At 41.3% G+C, this 19,275-nt stretch overlaps 2 protein-coding genes across 3 annotated transcripts in view; one reads left to right on the plus strand and one right to left on the minus strand.

Annotated features, from left to right (window-relative positions):
- PYGL (phosphorylase, glycogen, liver) overlaps positions 1-13,672 on the plus strand; it is a 36,543-nt gene extending 22,871 nt beyond the window's left edge. The window contains exons 7-20 of the mRNA XM_004682099.2: positions 660-742; positions 3,412-3,555; positions 3,956-4,048; positions 4,776-4,922; positions 5,223-5,386; positions 5,875-5,989; positions 6,544-6,645; positions 6,749-6,896; positions 7,018-7,076; positions 7,185-7,326; positions 8,946-9,153; positions 9,981-10,115; positions 10,573-10,639; positions 13,326-13,672. Coding sequence (XP_004682156.1) covers positions 660-742; positions 3,412-3,555; positions 3,956-4,048; positions 4,776-4,922; positions 5,223-5,386; positions 5,875-5,989; positions 6,544-6,645; positions 6,749-6,896; positions 7,018-7,076; positions 7,185-7,326; positions 8,946-9,153; positions 9,981-10,115; positions 10,573-10,639; positions 13,326-13,502 — 1,784 coding nt within the window. The 3' untranslated portion in view covers positions 13,503-13,672. The remainder of the gene's footprint in view (positions 1-659; positions 743-3,411; positions 3,556-3,955; positions 4,049-4,775; positions 4,923-5,222; positions 5,387-5,874; positions 5,990-6,543; positions 6,646-6,748; positions 6,897-7,017; positions 7,077-7,184; positions 7,327-8,945; positions 9,154-9,980; positions 10,116-10,572; positions 10,640-13,325) is intronic.
- Positions 13,673-14,334: 662 nt separating this feature from the next.
- Positions 14,335-19,275, minus strand: part of ABHD12B (abhydrolase domain containing 12B) — a 24,798-nt gene continuing 19,857 nt past the window's right edge. The window contains exons 8-11 of one of the 2 annotated variants that reach the window (XM_004681876.2): positions 16,692-16,774; positions 15,300-15,378; positions 14,534-14,652; positions 14,335-14,423 (exon numbers count right to left, since the gene is read on the minus strand). In XM_004681876.2, the coding sequence (XP_004681933.1) occupies positions 14,396-14,423; positions 14,534-14,652; positions 15,300-15,378; positions 16,692-16,774 (309 nt within the window). In that variant the 3' untranslated portion in view covers positions 14,335-14,395. The remainder of the gene's footprint in view (positions 14,424-14,533; positions 14,653-15,299; positions 15,379-16,691; positions 16,775-19,275) is intronic. The other variant, XM_012724434.1, reaches the window with a different exon arrangement.

Consider the following 19,275-nt stretch of genomic DNA (forward strand, 5'->3'; position numbering starts at 1 on the left):
CAGCGATTTTGTAAAGTAAAAGTGGAGGACATTTATTTCTTTATTTATTGGAGAACAGAAGAGGCAGATTTGTCAAAATACACTGTTAAAGTGAAGCAGTAGGTGAGACAGGAGAGGTCTGTTGCAGCTGGAGGACATTTTTAGAGCATTCCAGCACTGTAGGTTTCCATGTGAACTCTAAAATAAAAGTCACTGAAACATGGATGGAGCTGGAAGGGATCATGCTTAGTGAAATAAGCCAGAAAGGAAAGAGAAAATACCAGATGGTTTCACTCATAGCAGGAGTATAAAGGACCAGGGGAGAAAATAATAATAATAACGAACAACTATATACCAGAGGCATTTTACAGGGGTGGAGTGGGGAATGGGATCAACAATGGGAGTGGGGGGGAATGCACTGGACTATGGTGATGGCACACGGATGCTTTGGTGATGGGAAGCCCACGGGGATTACAACTGAGATGGAAAAAGGCACACGATTATGTAAAAATAAGCCATTCTATTATTTAAGAAAAACAAACAAACAGAGGTTGCTGAAACCCTTTGGGGGGATTTTAGGGACCCCACATAGCATGCAGTAAACATTGGGTAAGATCGAGGATCTTCCAGGAACAGTGGCTGGCTTGGCTATTTAATCCCTTTTCTCACATTCCTCTCAGTTAACGTTGGAGACTACATTCAGGCTGTGCTGGACCGAAATCTGGCCGAGAACATCTCACGGGTCCTCTATCCCAATGATAATGTGAGTGCCTGCCCTTGCTTTCTAGCAGAAAAAGGACCCAAATTTCACAAGTGGCCATTTAGTAGCCTGTAAAGAACACATGCCATATTGATGAGTTCTTCATTGGGGAATTATCTCCATCTCTTTGTGGTTAGTCTAGATTTCCCTGCCTTCCCAGGGAAAGAAAATAGCTTTGTACATTTCCAGAAATCAGAGTTGGTATCCTGCCCTTGACAGGTGACCCCATCACTAATTGGGAGGCTCAGTGCCTACATTTCAAAACAAAACCTGGATGTAAGAGATAAGGTGAACCACTGTTAACACATTCCTTTCTTTCCAAACTATATTTTCATCCACAAACCTCTTCCCTTAACTGACAGGGCTCTTCCCAGCCTCTGTGACCAAGAGAGGTGGTACTTGGGGTAGCCCCAGGAACAAACACTTATTTTCTCTAGAACAATTCATCTCATTAAACTTTTTCTTGTCAATGACTATTCCTAATTTCACACTAAAATAATTTAATTAAAGAACACTTGGAACCAGCCCAGACTATTCCACAGGAAAGAGGACTAACACAGTTCACTGCTGTGTATTCTAATTTTAAATATACTCATCTCTAACTTCTCCATAGGTACAGTAATTTTCTGGAATCAGTTATAAGTGTGTATGTTTAAGTTTACAGTTTAATGAGGAATGACCTCATTAGCAACCAAGTTAGTATGCTACTCTATAAAGTTAGCACCATACAAGGATCCTGTGAACTAAGACATAAATGTTCCTGAGACCAGATGCTCAGTTGTTTGTTAAACTCATCTTGAAGAAGAATTAAGTGATTTTGCTGCAGCATTTTGAGGAATTCAGTGGTATATGTTATTTTTCTTTTGGGAGATTTTACTTCAGTACATTTCATAAAGCATGTAACTTAAAAGCAAAGAGTATTTTACATCATGGTCATTAAGGTAAGAATCCCGCCACATTTGGGGCCACACTTCCTAGTCAAACCCAAATCTGTTTAACGCAAGGGATTGAAATTCATCTTCCTATCATCACTAAGAGCCAATGGTTACTTAGATATAACCATTTACAACAGTTGACAACTTCTAGTAAGTTAACATAGAGTACAAATTGACTAAATTCATTGGGTAAAAGGTAGCTTTCAGGGTCACACTTTTTTTTTTAAGATTTATTTATGCATACAGAACTGGGGTACAGGCCAGAGGTGGGGAGCAGAACAGGCAGATTGATGAAGTACACTGGTGAGGGGAGCAGCGGGTGAGACAAGAGAGATCTGCGCCATGTAGGTCACCTCCTGGGTGAGGATCGAACTATCATCAAAGCTGTTGCGGCCAGCTTGCAGTGCTGCGCTTTAAGCCACTATACCACCAGGGAGGGCCCCACACTTGTTTTTAAGCACAAGTTGAAAAATCGTTTTTGTACAGTAATTGCAGGACAGCAGAGATGCCCAGTCTCCTCAACTTGGCCATAGCCCTAGGCCAAGCATCAGTCTCTCTTACATCATGCCCTCACACTGTAACTAATTTCTTCCCATCTTTCTATCAGGTTTTTCATTTGGGCTGTCATGTTTTAGTACTCAAGCAATTTATTTGTCTAGATATTTTCTTGAAACAACTTATTCTTATTTCTTGAATGTGACGCCTGTAGCCTATCCGAGGATATTGATGGTATTCCTGTAATATCCTTTTCTCTGATCTCTGTTTCCTCTAATTTGGCTTTGGTTTATTATTTGAACTTCTTCCTTTCTTTTACAAAGCTTTCTCAGATGTCTAATAAGTGTTAAACTGCCCTCTAAAATTTAGAAGTACCCACAAGCTTTGGGAAGCTCTATGCACTGGGATAGAGGTTGTCTATTTGGACTTCACTAAACTGTGATCTAATGAGGTGATCCCTAGTACACATGCTCATGTCAGTATCTTTAGGTGCTCCCTCATGGGCTGGTCACATACCCTAGAGAAGGCACTCATAGCTTCCTTCCTGGTGGGGTTAACATTGGCTGCCTGTTTTGAAATTTGGTTCAGAGAAGGCAGCTGAAAATACCAGTTTCCAGTACCTAAACTTCCACTTTCTACACCCCACGTTTAGTACGGGGTGGCACACCTGTGCCCACTGCCTTCTATTCCAGAGACCCCTATTTTACTATCCATTGACTAGACTTCCAGCTTCTGTCTGAATTGGCAAAGGAAGTTGCTCAGCTGAGGGCACTGAAGAAGAGGTGTGAGGTCAATTGCTTTGTTGACAAATTTTCAACTAACCCTTTACCCCCACCTTCACCCCCACTTCCAAAGGCATCCAAGCCTGCCAGCTCCTGAGGCTTTGGGGACTTTGATGTATAAACTGAAATGCTTTTGCCTTTTCACTATCGGATCAGAATCCAGCTTTGCTGAGTCTTCTAGCTCAGTTACCATTTCCCATCTGTTTTTCAAAGTGTTTCTTTGTTTTCTCTCTCATCAGCCTTTAACTGTGTGCCTTTGTAAAAATCCTGCTATTAACACATCAACGGAGTTTCAGGAAAGAGCAAAGAGTGTTTGGCACTCAGCCTGGCACTCACCTTCCACCAGATGTCCGGTGGACTTTAGCCCTAAAGTCCCCTGGGCAGAAGATAGCATCCTGCTTCTGCCATGCTTGATTTCTGTTCTCCACGTGTGGGCCTCTCTCACCTGTTCTCTCTGAAGTTTTTTGAAGGGAAGGAGCTAAGACTGAAGCAGGAGTACTTTGTGGTGGCTGCTACCTTGCAAGATGTCATCCGACGTTTCAAAGCTGCCAAGGTTGGCCCCAGTGATGATGATGGGACTGCGTTTGATGCCTTTCCAGATCAGGCAAGTCCTGGGTCTATAAACACTGGTGGGGACCACTGGAGGGGTCAGACCTCCTATCATTTGTACCCTTCTACCTTGGGGCTGAGGAGCATGGTATGCTTAAAGCCTTTCATGGAAGCTGGCAGTTTTTTTTTTTTAATTAATTTATATATCTATTTACATTATTGTTCATTTTAAAACAATGTTTACTTCCCTGTCCTCCCCTCCACCCACCTGTAATCACAATAACCTCCACGCCCCCACCCCGCATTCCTCCCTCCCTCCTTCCGATCCCTCTCTTCCCCTCCCCTATAGGGTATCTTTGGTTTATAATTGTCTATTTTGTTGGGTGGTTGGCCAAGGCCTGAGGGCAAGATGGAGCCAGCTGCCACCTCCCTGGTGGTGTGTTCTCCCCACACAGGTTGCCATCCAGCTGAATGACACTCATCCGGCAATGGCCATCCCTGAGCTGATGAGGATATTTGTGGATATTGAAAAACTGCCCTGGTCCAAGGTCTGGATAGTTTGGCTTCTTTTTCCCTTAATTAACTAGAATATCTGTGGCTGAGAGATATTGCCAAAAGCTTCTTGAACAGTTTTTTAAAATGAGTTACTATTGCTAACTTCCACCAGTCAAGGTAAATTTCTACATTTCATTGAGCCAGAACCAGATGAGTTTCTGAATAAAGCCAGTGGGATCACTCCCAGGCATGGGTTCTTACTTTTTCTTTTTACAGGGAGGAAGTCTAAAAATAGACACCCATTCCTAAGGGGACCCAGCTCACTAACTATCCTAAAACTGGTGTTGTGTTTACCATTTTTGTTTCTAAAGAATGCTCAAAGTAAGCTCTCTAATGTCAGAATACAACTAATTGAAAAATGTCCCCAGTGCTTTAAAAGTCAGTATTTTAAATATACTCTGTGCTTTCTAAGAACATTCAAGTTTTAGTCCTCAAATTTTGTTCATTAATGAAAAACATATTAGAGTAGTAGAAAGGATTTATCAGATGCTGTCTTAAATGTTGTCAGGCAGTTTTGTGAAGAGCTGCTTTTTATTTTCCAAAACTATATTTTCACTCCCTGGACAGTTCAGGAACCTAGTGGAATTAAGTGTGTCTGCCGATACCCATAGACAGAATTGCCTTGTTGCAGACAGGGAATTGAGGGGAAGTCTGGCTCTCTGGAATGGTGGTGCAGCCTTTCTTGCAAAAGGAAGCAGCCAACCCCTCCCTTTCTCTCAGGCCTGGGAGATCACCCAGAAGACCTTTGCCTACACCAACCACACTGTGCTCCCAGAAGCCCTGGAACGCTGGCCAGTCGAGCTGGTGGAAAAATTACTTCCACGGCATTTGCAGATCATTTATGAAATAAATCAGAAGCATTTAGATGTAAGTCATTCTGAGAGATTCATCTGCCTCTTAAGAATAAGATCCTGAGATATTAAAGGTGGCTGTGGTGTTCCTTTTCCCCAACTTGAAGACCAACCATGCATGCATCAAATGTATTCAAGTCTGGGTGGGACTCTGTTAATGACATCTTTCTGAAAATGCATCCCCCCAGGGTGAGCCCTGCCTGCTCTGTGGAATGGTCTGTCTTTGCTACATCAGAGATTTGGCTTGGGAAGGATGTTATCCCAATCTTGCTTTAAACCCAAATGACTAGCAGAGCCTCTCTCTTCCTGTGGCTAGAGAATTGCAGCCTTGTTTCCTAAAGACATCGACCGTCTGAGAAGAATGTCTCTCATAGAGGAGGAAGGCGGCAAGAGGATCAACATGGCCCATCTCTGCATTGTAGGCTCCCACGCTGTGAATGGAGTGGCTAGAATCCACTCTGACATCGTGAAGACCCAAGTGTGAGCTGCTGTTCCTGTTTGTGGTGGGAGGCTGGGGTCTGCATGGTGTGCTGGAAAATGCACTGTTGCATTTGGCGATAAGGAAAGGCTCTGTAATGGCATTTTCTTTTATACAGTGAACCTTCTCTCATAAGAGAGAGAGAGCCTTCCCTGAACTATCTAATTCTAGACTATGCCACAAAAAAAAAAAAAACACTATTCTGCTGTAAAGTCTGGTATATATGACAGTGCCAGGATGTCATATGGAGATGATTAGATTTGGGATTTTTCTTATAATTATTTTGAATTGCAAATGGATTTCTATTTTCAATGGCAGTCTCTCTCTCTCTCTCCTCTCTTTTCTCTTCTCTTTTCTCTCTCTTCTCTCTCTACCATTATTTAATCTTTAAGCCTATGCTTGGCTTCTTGACTGTAACTATGAACTTTATCCAGCGTTCAGGAACCTGACTTTTCAGCCAAATCCAGTGGTGGGTTTCTTCTCTCTCCAGATTCAAGGACTTCAGTGAGCTAGAACCAAACAAGTTTCAGAATAAAACCAACGGGATCACTCCAAGGCGCTGGCTCTTACTCTGCAACCCAGGGCTGGCAGAGTTGATAGCAGAGGTGAGTGGGAAGTGCTGAGACAGAGACCTGGAGTGCCAGAGGCTTTGGAGGTGTCTGAGGTCATTTGGGCTTTGCAAATGAGACTGCAGCAGGCTGGCTTCATCAGCAGGTGATGTGTGGCTGCCCCACAGGGCTCCTCAGCTCGTTTTTCTCCTCTATTGGGGCCTTTTGAATTCATGATACATTCATGATAGAACATACCTTGCATGTTCTATAACTGGTCCTAGCTAATGATTTATGTGACACCCAGGTGGAAGCACCTCCCCTCACTTACATCAAAGAGGATAACATACATCCTGCAAATAACTAGCAGGACCTGGGTTCTCTGTCCCTCCTTTTTGGTGGATTGCCTGTTTTTAGCACTTGATACTACTGAACAACACTTTAAACACTAGAGAAGTGTTCTTCCCACAGAACATTTCTAGTCTCTTCTGGGAGTGAAGCCATTCTGTGCCCCGGCTCTAGGGGACCTCTTCTGTGGAGGGATACTGCTTATTTGCATTTGGTTGCCGTCCCTGAATTTAATTAAAGCCACCCCTTCTTTAAACTGAAAGAAAATTGGAGAAGACTACGTGAAAGACTTGAGCCAGCTGAGGAAGCTACACAGCTTCCTGGGCGATGATGTCTTCCTCCGGGAAATTGCCAACGTGAAGCAGGTGAGGCTTCTTTCCCTGGCTCTTGCTTTGAGGATTTATGCAACAACAGAACACCCACTCTTCTGAGTCAAAAGGGCTCTAACACTGTGCACTGTCTCAACAGGAGAACAAGCTGAAGTTTTCTCAGTTCCTGGAGAAGGAGTACAAAGTGAAGATCAACCCCTCCTCCATGTTTGACGTGCATGTGAAGAGGATCCATGAGTACAAGCGGCAGCTCCTGAACTGCCTGCACGTGATCACCATGTACAACCGTGAGTGGCCCCTGGGGCAGCCACGAGCGAGGCCCCAGGGGCAGAAGCAGCGCTGCCCCCTAGGTCTTGCCACCCCAGCTGACCACCGCCTCCCCATTCCATTCACTTCTGTCTTTTCCAGGCATTAAGAAAGACCCTAAGAAGTTATTTGTGCCCCGAACAGTTATAATTGGTGGCAAAGTAAGTTGATCGTCTATTTGGTGGGAAATTTGGGAATCTAATCTCTTACTATTTGTCCTCTTCATCATGGCTACATTTTGGACATTGTCTTGGACATTCTTTCCCAAGGCTGCCCCAGGATATCACATGGCCAAAATGATCATAAAGCTGATCACCTCGGTGGCAGATGTGGTGAACAATGACCCCATAGTTGGAAGCAAATTGAAGGTCATCTTCTTGGAGAACTACAGAGTGTCTCTTGCCGAAAAAGGTAGTGTCTTCACCAGAAACCACACAGGAACAGTTCTAGGGCATGATTACTCAGTATGGAAAAATGGGGTGGCTGATCTCAGGGAGTCTGTCACTTAGGATACAAGGGGTCATTCTTGGGCAAAATAAAGTCCTAAGCCATGAGCTCTTAAGGTCACCCAATGACAGTGAGATCACTGACCCAGTTCAGTATCACAGGATTATATTTGCAAGTACAGTTTCTTCCCAGCTAGTAAGAACTGGCACCTTAGGCGGTGGCCTTGAGGTTTTGGTAAAGTACAGACTGTGCTTTGCAAAAGAAAGGAACTGTGTTCCTTTCCCAGTCCCAGTTTTGCAGTAGAACATCAATTCCTCAGCCTCCAGCTACTTCTCTGGCCACATCATGGAAAGAACTGTCATTGGTTCATGTAGGCACAAGGTAGGGGGATAGACATCAGGTTACCAAACATGAGGCTAATAGGCTTCAGATGGACACTTGGATCACACACAGAGTCCCCACTGGGAGGCCACGGTGCTGGCAAGAAGTCACCATCCCTTGATCTACACTGGCAAATTATTAGCATCACATGCGCACAAAGTACCATCCACATACTGATTCCAACTGTATATTCATTTATTTTCAAGTTATCTTGTCTCTCCTTTGGTACTGTTTAAAAATTGTCTGCAGAAAGAGAAACAGTGTGGTTTCTATGGATGCAAATGAAGGCATATTTAATCCACTAATAAGCTCTCAAAGTGAAGCACAGAATTGATCCTGACCTTTGCAGAAAAAAATAAAGGGTTGGGGGAGGGGGACAGTGCAAGTTCAAGTAGCACTAATTTGTGTGTAAATCAAGCCAGAGGCATGTTATCTAGCCCCAGGCACACCTAAATTGTATGTTGCTTATTTCCCTGGGATGAAAGTGGAGGAAGGACGCATGAAGTGGAATGACTACACACCATCCAGTTTCCATATATTGCAAAAATGAGGCCAGGAGAAACTCTATTGTAAGGATTAAGAAAAAGAAATTTCAGTGTATTTCATAAACCTGTAAAAGAAATGGAAAAAAAATGACAAATCTTGGAAGGAAGAAAGGCATGAAGAGAAGTGTAGTGTCAACTGTTAATTATGTTTTTAAGATTTATCTGTATTTATTTATTTATGTATACAAGGACTGGGATTACAGGCCAGAGGTGCATGGGTAAGGGAGTGAGAGGATTCACTAGAGAGAGTGGGGAGCAGAACAGGCAGATCCACTGAGATACCCTGCTGAGGGGAGCAGCAGGAGAGATAGGAGAGGTCTGCTGTGCCATGTAAGATAACTCCCTGGCTGGGGGTCACACTCAGGCTGCAGGGGCTGCAGATAGCTTGATAGTGCTGAGACTTTAGCCCCTGTGTCACCATAGAAGCCCTAGTGTCAACTTTTATAGCATACAGTCAACAGATGTGTGGGCATAGCCGCCAGAACAGAACATCAGAAATGGACAAAGCAGTTGCCTAAGTCAAGAAGAGATCTGTCCTTCGACACCATTTGAATGAATGTTCCTTGCTCTTTACTGATCAAAACAAGCTAACTGGATAAAATGATGCAAACCTATCTAGAGACACTTCCGTGTCACTCTAACACGACTTACTTCCAGTCATTCCAGCCACCGACCTGTCGGAGCAGATTTCTACCGCAGGCACCGAAGCCTCAGGGACAGGCAATATGAAGTTCATGCTCAATGGCGCCCTGACCATTGGGACCATGGATGGAGCTAACGTGGAAATGGCGGAAGAAGCTGGGGAAGAGAACCTGTTCATCTTTGGCATGAGAGTAGATGACGTGGCTGCCCTGGACAAGAAAGGGTAAGGCAGCTGTTTCTTTTGTTGGGTAGGAAGTAAGCTTATAGTGCTTCCTGCTCCCCGTGGACCCACTGAGACTGGATCATGGGAAATGAAGTCACAGAACACCCCCCCCCCGCCCCCATGAGTCAGGGGAGTCTCCTGGCCACAGATCAGTCGTGTGAAACCCAGAGAATGAAAACCTGCGCGGCCAGGGCACAGGGCACCCTTCATTGCAGAGCTGGCCTTTGTGAGGTATTCACTTCGTCAGTTTTTGCCTATAATTTAAACCATGTAGTGTTCCTTTATGATCACAAAGAGATGGATTAAACTGTAGTAGAAGGTAGGTGCAGAGGCACCAGGAACACTTGTTTCCTTCACTAAATATCTACTCTGATTTATTCATCTGAACTCATATAAGAAAAGAAAGAGCACTGCTCCCAAGACTAGGAAGACCACAAAATTTACAGGGTGTCATATATTTGCTGGACTTTGGGAGTAAATTTTCACCCAATACAATGCATTTGGGACTCTTTACAGCCATTGAGTCTGCGTTGAGATGAATCTTACTGTTTTCTTCCAGATTAGACAACTGCCCCCTGACTATAGTTTTTATTATCTGCTGTTCTTATTATCTTCAGTTAAAAGAAATTAACCAAATTTGGTGGTAGGGGAATGTTAGGATCTAATCAAGTATTTATACCCATGTTGAACTCAGCAATGATTGCTACAAATGCGAGTATTTCTGAATGCATCTTTTTACAACTAAAATAATGTCTAGTGTGTTGGTTAATCATAAACATTAACAGAGCCTTTTTTTTTTTTTTCTTATCTCCAACTCCTCACCACAGATATAAGGCAAAAGAATACTATGAGGCACTTCCAGAACTAAAGTTGGCAGTTGATCAAATTGACAATGGCTTCTTTTCTCCAAAGCAGCCTGGCCTATTCAAAGACTTAGTCAACATGCTATTTTATCATGACAGGTAAGTTCCCACAAAAAGCCAGTGCTGTTTAGGCTTTGAAAAGGGAACAGGACACCTTAAATCAGCTCAAAGCCAACCACAGAGAAATGCACAGGTCTGTAATATGATAAGCCAAACTAAACTTGAATATTAAACTTGAATAAGAAAAATTGAATATTAGAGATGTTCTAAAATTTTCTATTAGAAATGTTAAACAGATTTAAGAATAAATCTCAGGAGTCAGATATCTTTTTCTCCTTCCACTGGTGTGCCCAGCTGTCAACTGCAGTCATATGGTGGCAGCATTGCGGTAAGGGAAGAGGCATAGAATGGTTGAGGGCCAAGTAAAGTTCTTGGGAATAGAAATGCTAAGCCAGCCATGCCTAACATTAAGCAAAAGAGAATTTTAAATGGACTCAGCACACATCTATTAGTGAAGTTATTTATTGTTTTTTTCCTTCCAATCACAAATATACAGATTTAAAGTCTTTGCAGACTATGAAGCCTATGTCAAGTGTCAAGATAAAGTCAGCCAGGTATATATGGTGAGTATATTGCCAATACTCATAAAGGGAGCCAATTTCCTATTACTACTAAAAATTTTTCTTTTTATTCAAACTAAATTATAGGGCCCCACTAACTAACTAAAAAAGAAGTAAAGCAATTTTCTAGGCTACTCAGATCAAAACTTGTCTTTTCTCCAAGTTCAGGTTGACATTTCAATAACAGTTGTCAATGTTTTAATATCCAACGGGAAAAAAATCACAAATAATTCAATATTTATTGAGCACTGACCATATAGTAGGCATGTTCTGAAAGATAAAGCTATAAAGTTAAATTAAATATTCATTTTATTCCCTCATTTATTTGACAGAGAAGCCCTTGGGCAGGGTCTATGCTGGTCACAGAAATAAAATAAAGGTTCCCTCCCTCCCTCCCATGAAAGAGTCAGTTTGTCCCAGAGGTCTTAACCAGAAACACATATCAGAATAGCCAAAGTAGTGTTGTCAGGGTACAGATGTCTTCCCCTCTCTTTGATATTCAGACCCAGTAACAAGTACCATCATCATCAGTTTTTGAAAAACCTGCTAAAATAATTGTAATGCTAAGCCTCAAGTTGTTGGGATAAGGACTAACGATCTAGTCTTCAAAAATTGCAAAATAAGTATCTCTCCTAGACTACCCATGGAGAGGACTATAGGACTAAAGTAAAACGTTCAGAAAGAAGGGGTGTTCATATTTGAATTTTAAAGCAACGAGAGACTACACCCGCTCCTACAGCTATGTAAATATTGTCAAATAGCCCAGCCCTCTAGGCACAGTTAATAAATATATGGAAAGGTGGTTCATCTCTGATAAGAAAGACTTTGAGAAATCGCAACACCACAGAGCAGACACAGAAGGCTGGCTCTGCACCCAGATTCCAGGGTGTGTTTCTTGGGGGTCCATGTCCTTGAGGTCTTGTGAGAATCGTTGCCCTTGCCCACACAGGCTGTCCTTTTTGCCCTCCAACCAGAAAGTCATTATGTATATAGCAGAACAGTGGGGTTCCATAAAATCTCCTCCTCCTGCCCTATGGATAAAATCAGTCAGTGTTTTCCGGTGGAAAAACACTGCACCAACACTGCTTGCTCTTCCCAAAGCAGCGACTGTAATCCCCACTGTCATCCTGGATGTTACATCAGGGTTTCAAAAATAGGGCCATTCAAGACCCATGCTGCTTTGCAAACTTTATGGTTCGGTGGAAAAATGTCCAGTCCCCCAGAAGTGTCTGCTTGAAGTGTCTAAGTTCAAGCAGCTGGTCAGAGCGAGAAAGGGCTGTAGGAGAGTCCCGCTCACTGGCTCCCCACCTGTTTCCAGATACTGCAAAGAGGAGCCTTGAATGACCTCCCAGAACTCAGACAGAGGACAGGAGACCACCTCTGGCTCTTTCCTCTTGATCCCAGCCCATACATGTAGAAAGGTCACAGAGGGAAAGAAATACAAATAAAACAGAGCAGGAAAGGAAAATATTAAAAAGGAAAAATGTCAGTTTTGCACAATAGGTCTTCTCTGTTAAAATGGTGGCCCAGATCCAAAGCTGCCCAAAAAAAAAGGCCCAGCATTTGGCTCAGACTTTCTTGCTCATTAGTACAAATTGTAGTTTTCACTCTTTAATGATAATTGTATTATTGGTACACAGAGAATACAATATGGAAGATGAATTTGTATTCAGTGACTCCTTCAACAGACATTTAATGAGTTTTATTATATTTGAGATATAAGGCTGGGGGTGAGCCAGACCTCAGTTCCTGCCCCAAGGGAATAAAAATAATGATTGCATTGTTAAGGCTTAGAAATGTGTCCCACATAGCTGGGAAGTCTATTCATTAACCATTTAAATGGAGAAAGTGAAGAGAAGATTTTACACTCCTCTTATTGTAATAAGTTTCCAAAGTCTAAACAACATCAGGCTCTGTTCAACAATACCTTAAGAAATTATGATGGTTTTGGTTTTTCTCTTAAATCCTTATAATACATTGCTAGTGGTTTTGAATACTATCTGGTCATTTCCAATAAACTTTTAGAATATTTTATAAAATCAGGAAGCTTTAAAGTAGGTGATTTAAGTACATTTACATAAAAAACTGTAAAATTTGGATAATATACTCTTGTAACGGATGAAGCTTTAATTGATCCTGTTTTGAAAATCCAATGAAGACCTTGGGAATTCAGGATAAACCTACAGGGGCTTCTTACCCTCAGGAGGAACACGAGAAGTAGGTCACTAGCCTCCCTTGGGACTGATTACCTCTGTAGTGCTAACCTTTTAAATAATGTTCTCCAAACCTGACTGTGAGCTTAACGCCCTTGACTTAGCCTCTAGCAGACAATGCATGTTAGTTAGTTCCTTCCTTCCCCCAATACTTTAAAGAGAGATGAGGTATCTTCATTTAGAATAAAGTATAGGAAAGATGGCTCACATACTAAACCATAATAACCACAGCAAAAATTAACAAGGAAATTTGCATCATGGTTTCTCTGCAATGAAAAAAAATTTTTTTTTTTCTGAAGAGAAATACTAAAAAGGAGTCTCTTAACTGTGAAACAAATGAATTTATAATTCACTGCAAATGACTCGCAGGAGTCGTTTTCCCTAGGAAATGTGCTTGGACATGCTTGGCCTGACATTTGTCATAAAGCCTGCTGGACACCCAGGCCTTGGGCTATATGTCTCTGTGTTGTTTACAGAATCTAAAGGCCTGGAACACGATGGTACTCAAAAATATAGCTGCCGCGGGCAAATTCTCCAGTGACCGGACAATCAAGGAGTACGCCAAGGACATCTGGAACATGGAACCTTCTGACCTAAAGATTTCTCTAGCCAATGAATCTCGCAATGGGGTGGACAAAGTAAATGGGAAGTAGGTTGTAAAATGGCTCTAGAAAAATTAGCTTGTTACTGAACTTGAACATTTGTACGGCATTCTAGCTTTTGTTTTGTTAGCTAATAACCTATAGTTAAGAATCTCTGGGAACAGAGAGGGAAAATATGACTGTATGAAGGCTAAGAATAAAGTGCCAATTTCCAAACATTGCATCAGTGCCCAAATTTACTATTTTATTTATTTACTTTCAAAGATTTATTAATTTATGCATACAACAACTGGGGTCCAGGCCAGAGGTACAGGGGGTGAGAGGATTCACCAGAGTGGGGAACAGAACAGGTGGATCGTCTGCTGAGGGGAGCAGCCATCAGGTCAGGTGGGTCAGCTCTCTGGCGGGGGAATCGAACCTTGCTGCGTGGCTGTAGATAGCTTCACAGAGCTGTGTTTTGACCCCTTGCACCACCAGGGAGGCTCCTAAAATTTACTATTCTATAGCAGATTGAGTAGCATTTTAGGACTTTCTCCAAAGCTATTCAAAAATCTAGAAAACTGCTTGGAATGTTTAATGTCATTTTAATGAACTAAACTAGAATACAAACTGTTAACAATATTGGAACACTTTCTTATGTTGTTGTCTAAGTCCAAATCACAGACCAGCCTATTCACAAATATCCCTAGGATGTTGGGTAAACATTTTTGAGATCCAAATTTTACCATATTTTGTCTCTGCATGATGAAGTTTCAGCAGAAAGTAGACTATGATAAGCTAAATGAGAACATTTCATAATGCCCAGCAGCCATCCTTTCCTTTACTAAAATGGCAAGTGACTTATAGAAATCTCAGTGACTTCAGCTCCTTTTTTACATTAAAAATGCATATCATAGGTGGTATTTGGACCAATCTTCTATGAAGAGTTCTGCTGCTTTCAGACCTCAGGCCCACTGCTTACTCAGGAAATCTCTGCAGGAAAAGGATTTAAATCAGCTCACATTCTTATGGTCTAAATAAACCAAAGAAGCCCTAATTGCCTTTATAGCAAAGATCATCATTTTTAGCAAAACAATTCTTACCTCACAGCTGGTAACAGTGCAGGGCTTTTACAAAGAAAGTTGTGTTGGAAGCCAGGAGGAAAGATCACCATCTTGACTCTCTCTTTGTGCCTGTAGGCATTATGTGCAATTTCATAGACCTGGAAAGGACAGAAAGACAGAGGCCCAAAGACTGACAGTCAAACCCATTGTTTTTCTAATTTTCCAAAAGAGAACACAGCCAGTGTGGAGCGTTAATCTCAGTAAGTCAACGATTTACCAAACATGAAACATTCAGACCTCCTCTCCAATGAATCTTGCAATGGGTTGAACAAAGTGAATGGAAAATACGTTTAAAATGTCTCTGGAAAATACATTGTTGAGGCTCCACATCCCGTTTGGGAGCCTCAGCTGCTGCATAACTAATATGGAACTGCTGGAACCCCACACCACCCCCTGCCTGTACCTTGGTGCAAGGGGGTGACAAAGTACTATAGATCCACTGGATTCATTTAAAAGAAAAGCAACTGCATCCCCATTTTCAGAGCTAGTACAGGACATGGAAGTTCCTAAGGCAGCCTAGGATCTCTACAATTTCAGACCCCCAGGCCCCAGACAAGGAACCAGGCACCCCACAACCCTCCTCTGAGCTAAGTAGCACGACATTGAAGTTTTTACACCAGGCTACTTAGAGACATAGAGAATCTGCTATAATATAAGAGGCCCTATTCTAAATACTCATCAGAGTTTGAGGGTAAAAAAGGGTGAAGTTCATAAAGCATGCTTCTGCCAGCAGTGAGCTCTTTACCTGTTTTCCAAACTCCAAAGGCACCGTCTTGTCATCCTCACAGTGTAGGATGAGAAGGGGAGAAGACAAGAATTTAACACTAAGGACAAGGAGAAGAAAGGCTTTCAGTTTAAGAATTATACATTGAGATTATTCCTATTTAACAGTTTTAAAACTTGAGGTTTGTCCAAAATACCAGAGTTCTATGTCCTTCCCTCTCAAGAATAACTTCATCTATAATAAACTTCACATAGTAACTCTGTTTTCTGTCCAGACAGGTTTCCCTGTCTTCTGTTTACTCATACAATTCAGTTCTATCTGATGTTTTCAAATAATAAAGGAAAACATTGAAACACTGAATTTTTACAGTTAGAGTCCTACCTTTTCCACCTTATTTCTCAATATCTGAATATTCCTTTAAAAACTAGCAGGTTAAAGCACTGCACTAAGAAGCTAAAGCCACTTCCACATGAGTTTGATCCCCGCCTGCCCCGGAGGTGACCACATGGCGTGGCAGACCTCTCCTGGCACGCCTGCTGCTCCCCTTAGTAGTGTACTTCGTAGATCTGCCTGTTCTGCTCCCCACTCTGTCTCTGGTGAAGCCTCTCGGCGCCCCTGAGCCTCTGGCCTGTACCCCAGTTCTGTATGCACAAATAAATAAATAAAAAAAAAAAAAAACTACAAAAGAACACAAAATAATCTATAATTCCAAAACAAGAGTAACCGTGGGACCAAAAGTAGCTCTTGATAGCAATGTGTTTACTTTTCCCCCATCAATGTATATAATGGGCATGCAATTAATACATTTGATTAGCTTCCGGATCAAACTGCTAGTTTGGTAATTCAAAAAGCCTATAGCATGTAGAATGACTTGTTCCCACTATCAGAACTTTCTGAAACAGTTCCCTGCCCCCCAAAACATCTGACACCCATCCATCCCTAACACAGTGGCATGCCGTTATTACTGAGATTGTTAGACCCCTCCACTGTGCTGAAATGGGGAAAAAAAGAAAAAAAAACAAACACTGATAGCAGCGTATTTGAGAGAGCACTCTTAAGATTCTACAATGGTAAGAGGCTAACTAGCCAAATTCCATTTATTGGATTTGTAGTCAGATTAGTAGACTTGACTACATGGGGAATGAGGTCGAGAAGTCAGAGATTCCCAGGGAATGTCAAGCTAGACCTTAGAGGAACTTTAAAAGGTCCTAAATCTACAACTTCCTTTGTAACTTAAGAAAAATTATTAAAATGCTTATCAGATTAGACATGAAAATTCTTAGATACCTTACTCCAAATGCTAGAGCCCATCTAAGAATGCTATCCACTGCTCATATCTCCATCCAAGAGTGATAATTACCCACCAGATCCTCAGACAGAGTAATAAAGAATATCTTTTCATTATTATCTTACTTTTCATCATTAGGGAAGACTATGTTGTCATCTTTCAGGGCATCCTTAATCATGCGTGAAAATCCTGGAATTTTCCGGTAAATCTATTTTTTATGAAGGAAAAAAAAAATTAAACTTAGCCTATAGCTGTATCATTTGTTGTAGTTTCCAACCCTGAACTGTGGTAATATAGAGAGGAGTGAATTTCTAAATACATTTTTTATTAAAATTTATAACTTTAAAAAGTAATTCATGTCATTCTAGGGAATTTGGAAATTACAGAAAGGAAAAAAGAAGAAGCAAACCAAACATTATTCCATCATCCATAGACAATTACTGTCAACATTTTGTTATTTTAGCATCTTATCTTTCTTTAAAATTAAAATAATGCCATTAATTCTATTCATACTTATAAAGGAATAGTAATATAAAGAATCTTAATATTGAACATAATTAACTGCTTTAATTGAGGTGAAAAATATTCTGATTAGCCAAAAAATACTGATGAAATTATCCAAGACACAGTTAGTTGGTTTTGTAGGATTTTGACACTGTAAATTCTGTTGCATACGATTTATAATATCATAATACTTTAAAAGGATTCCAAATATAACAATTATCATTCCAAATATACTGAATATCCTTTATTGGCAAATTCCAATAAATAGAAGAGCTAAAACAGCTCTTACCACATTTTGATTAAGTCAAACAGGTAGATTAGTTTATGTGCCCTAAAAGCATTCATTTCAATGAATTGAAAAAAGGAAAGGACCGATATCCTGAGCAATATTGCTGCTTCCTCATCAACTTTTAACCGTAACTATAAACTATATTTCATATCTACTCATTTTTCTCAATTGTCACTATTATCAGCCACCCTTCATCCCTTGCTTGAGTTATACCAACAATCCCAAGTGGCTCCCTGCTTCTATCCTGACAGGCAATAATCCAGTTCTCACAGGGAAACCAAAATGACTGCTTCAGTGTGCAATTTACAGCCTACCATTCTTTTGCTTTGTATTCCCCAAAAGTCCCTGAGTTTAACCTAAAAGCCAACATGGACTTGAGGCTCCTCAGAATCTGGGTGCAGGCACCTTCACCCTGTTCCAAGCTACACACAGGCCATGTGACTTCTGTTCCAAGAACATGTCAGACTTGATCCCCCTAAGGGCCTTACCTTGGCTTTGCCTTAGCCTGAAACCCCCAGAATTTCTCATAATGGCTGCACCCTTACCATGCAAGTGTCTGCTCAGATGATTTCTTCCTAGAGGTTCCCCCTGGCCAGCTATCAATCTTGCCCACCCAGTTATTCCTTCTCACAGTGTTTTATTACTTACACCCCACTTTATACTATGAAGTCAGCTTATTCAGCCTTTGTCTCATATCTGTTGCTCCAACAAACATGGAAACTTCATAGGAGGTTGGACTACAACTTTTCTATTATAATAATCATAGAACCTGGAAACATTCCTGATAAACAATAGAGACTAGATATTTACTAAACATGAAATAAATCTATTATGAAATATCACTGGTGTACACTTTAAGCTATTATTATATGTCATTCTCATCTTACCATGGCAGAATTTCCTTCAGATTTTATTCCTTGGGGTACATTTGCAGAATGGAAGATCATCAAAGTATTATGCACTACTTTTCTGTTGTGTCTGAGAAGGGATGTTTGCCAGGTAAGGAAGTTGGTACAGTAAATACTAACCTCAGTTTCAAAGTTTGAGAAAGAGAATAATTAAGCTTATTACTCCTAAATAATTGTGGAGAAATAACTGTCAGTGGTTTTTGCCCAGCGCTAAGTCATCTGTCTCCCACTATGATCTGCAGTAATATGAAGAGCAGTAACTCCCTAAATATAATGAGCTTTTAAAAAAATTTCCTGATTTTTAAAAAGCTAGTCATGTCACTGCAGGAAATTTGGTATAGTGTAAGGAATTTAGTGGGGGAAATGGATACAGAAGATATACATAGGCAAAAACAAACTCAGTTCACCATTTTGGCTTAGACCTGCTCATTCCAGGCAACTCCAAGGTTTCTTACAGTTCTCTGGTTGTTATTTTCTGCCTGGCTTCAGAGCAAATGATCTGCGTTCAGGTACTGTCTGGAGACCTGAGTGTTGGAGATCTCCCCTTTCTTCCCCTAACCCCACTTGCCCATCTAAGGACAGGCATTTTGTTTTGCCTTCTTTTTTTGTCTTCTGACTTCACCACCCTTGAAATTAGGATTCCACTGAGGAGAGCTCAATAGGAGAAGCTTTTTTCAACAATTCATTTCAAACTCTGAAGGAATGAAAAAAAACAGGCCCCCGTCAATCCACTCCCATTACTCCTCACGCCTCACCAGCCAGGGGTGCACTGGAGACCCAGAGGTCGTAGCATGCCCTCCAGCCTAGATGTAGCAGTGAGCTTCTAACTGGTCTCCCTGACTCCTCTATATTCTAACTACTCCAAATAAATATTCTTAAAATATCAATTATATGAAACTGGCTATTATAAAACTTTGGGAATGCCACATATTTGCTTTAAAAAATAAAACTACTCGGCCCTCCCTGGTGGCGCAGCGGGTTAAAGCCCAGCACTGAGAATCTAAAGCC

This window comes from Condylura cristata, unplaced genomic scaffold (assembly GCF_000260355.1).
Source record: "Condylura cristata isolate star-nosed mole 26May11 unplaced genomic scaffold, ConCri1.0 scaffold00013, whole genome shotgun sequence".
In the NCBI taxonomy this organism is placed as follows: Eukaryota; Metazoa; Chordata; class Mammalia; order Eulipotyphla; family Talpidae; genus Condylura; species Condylura cristata.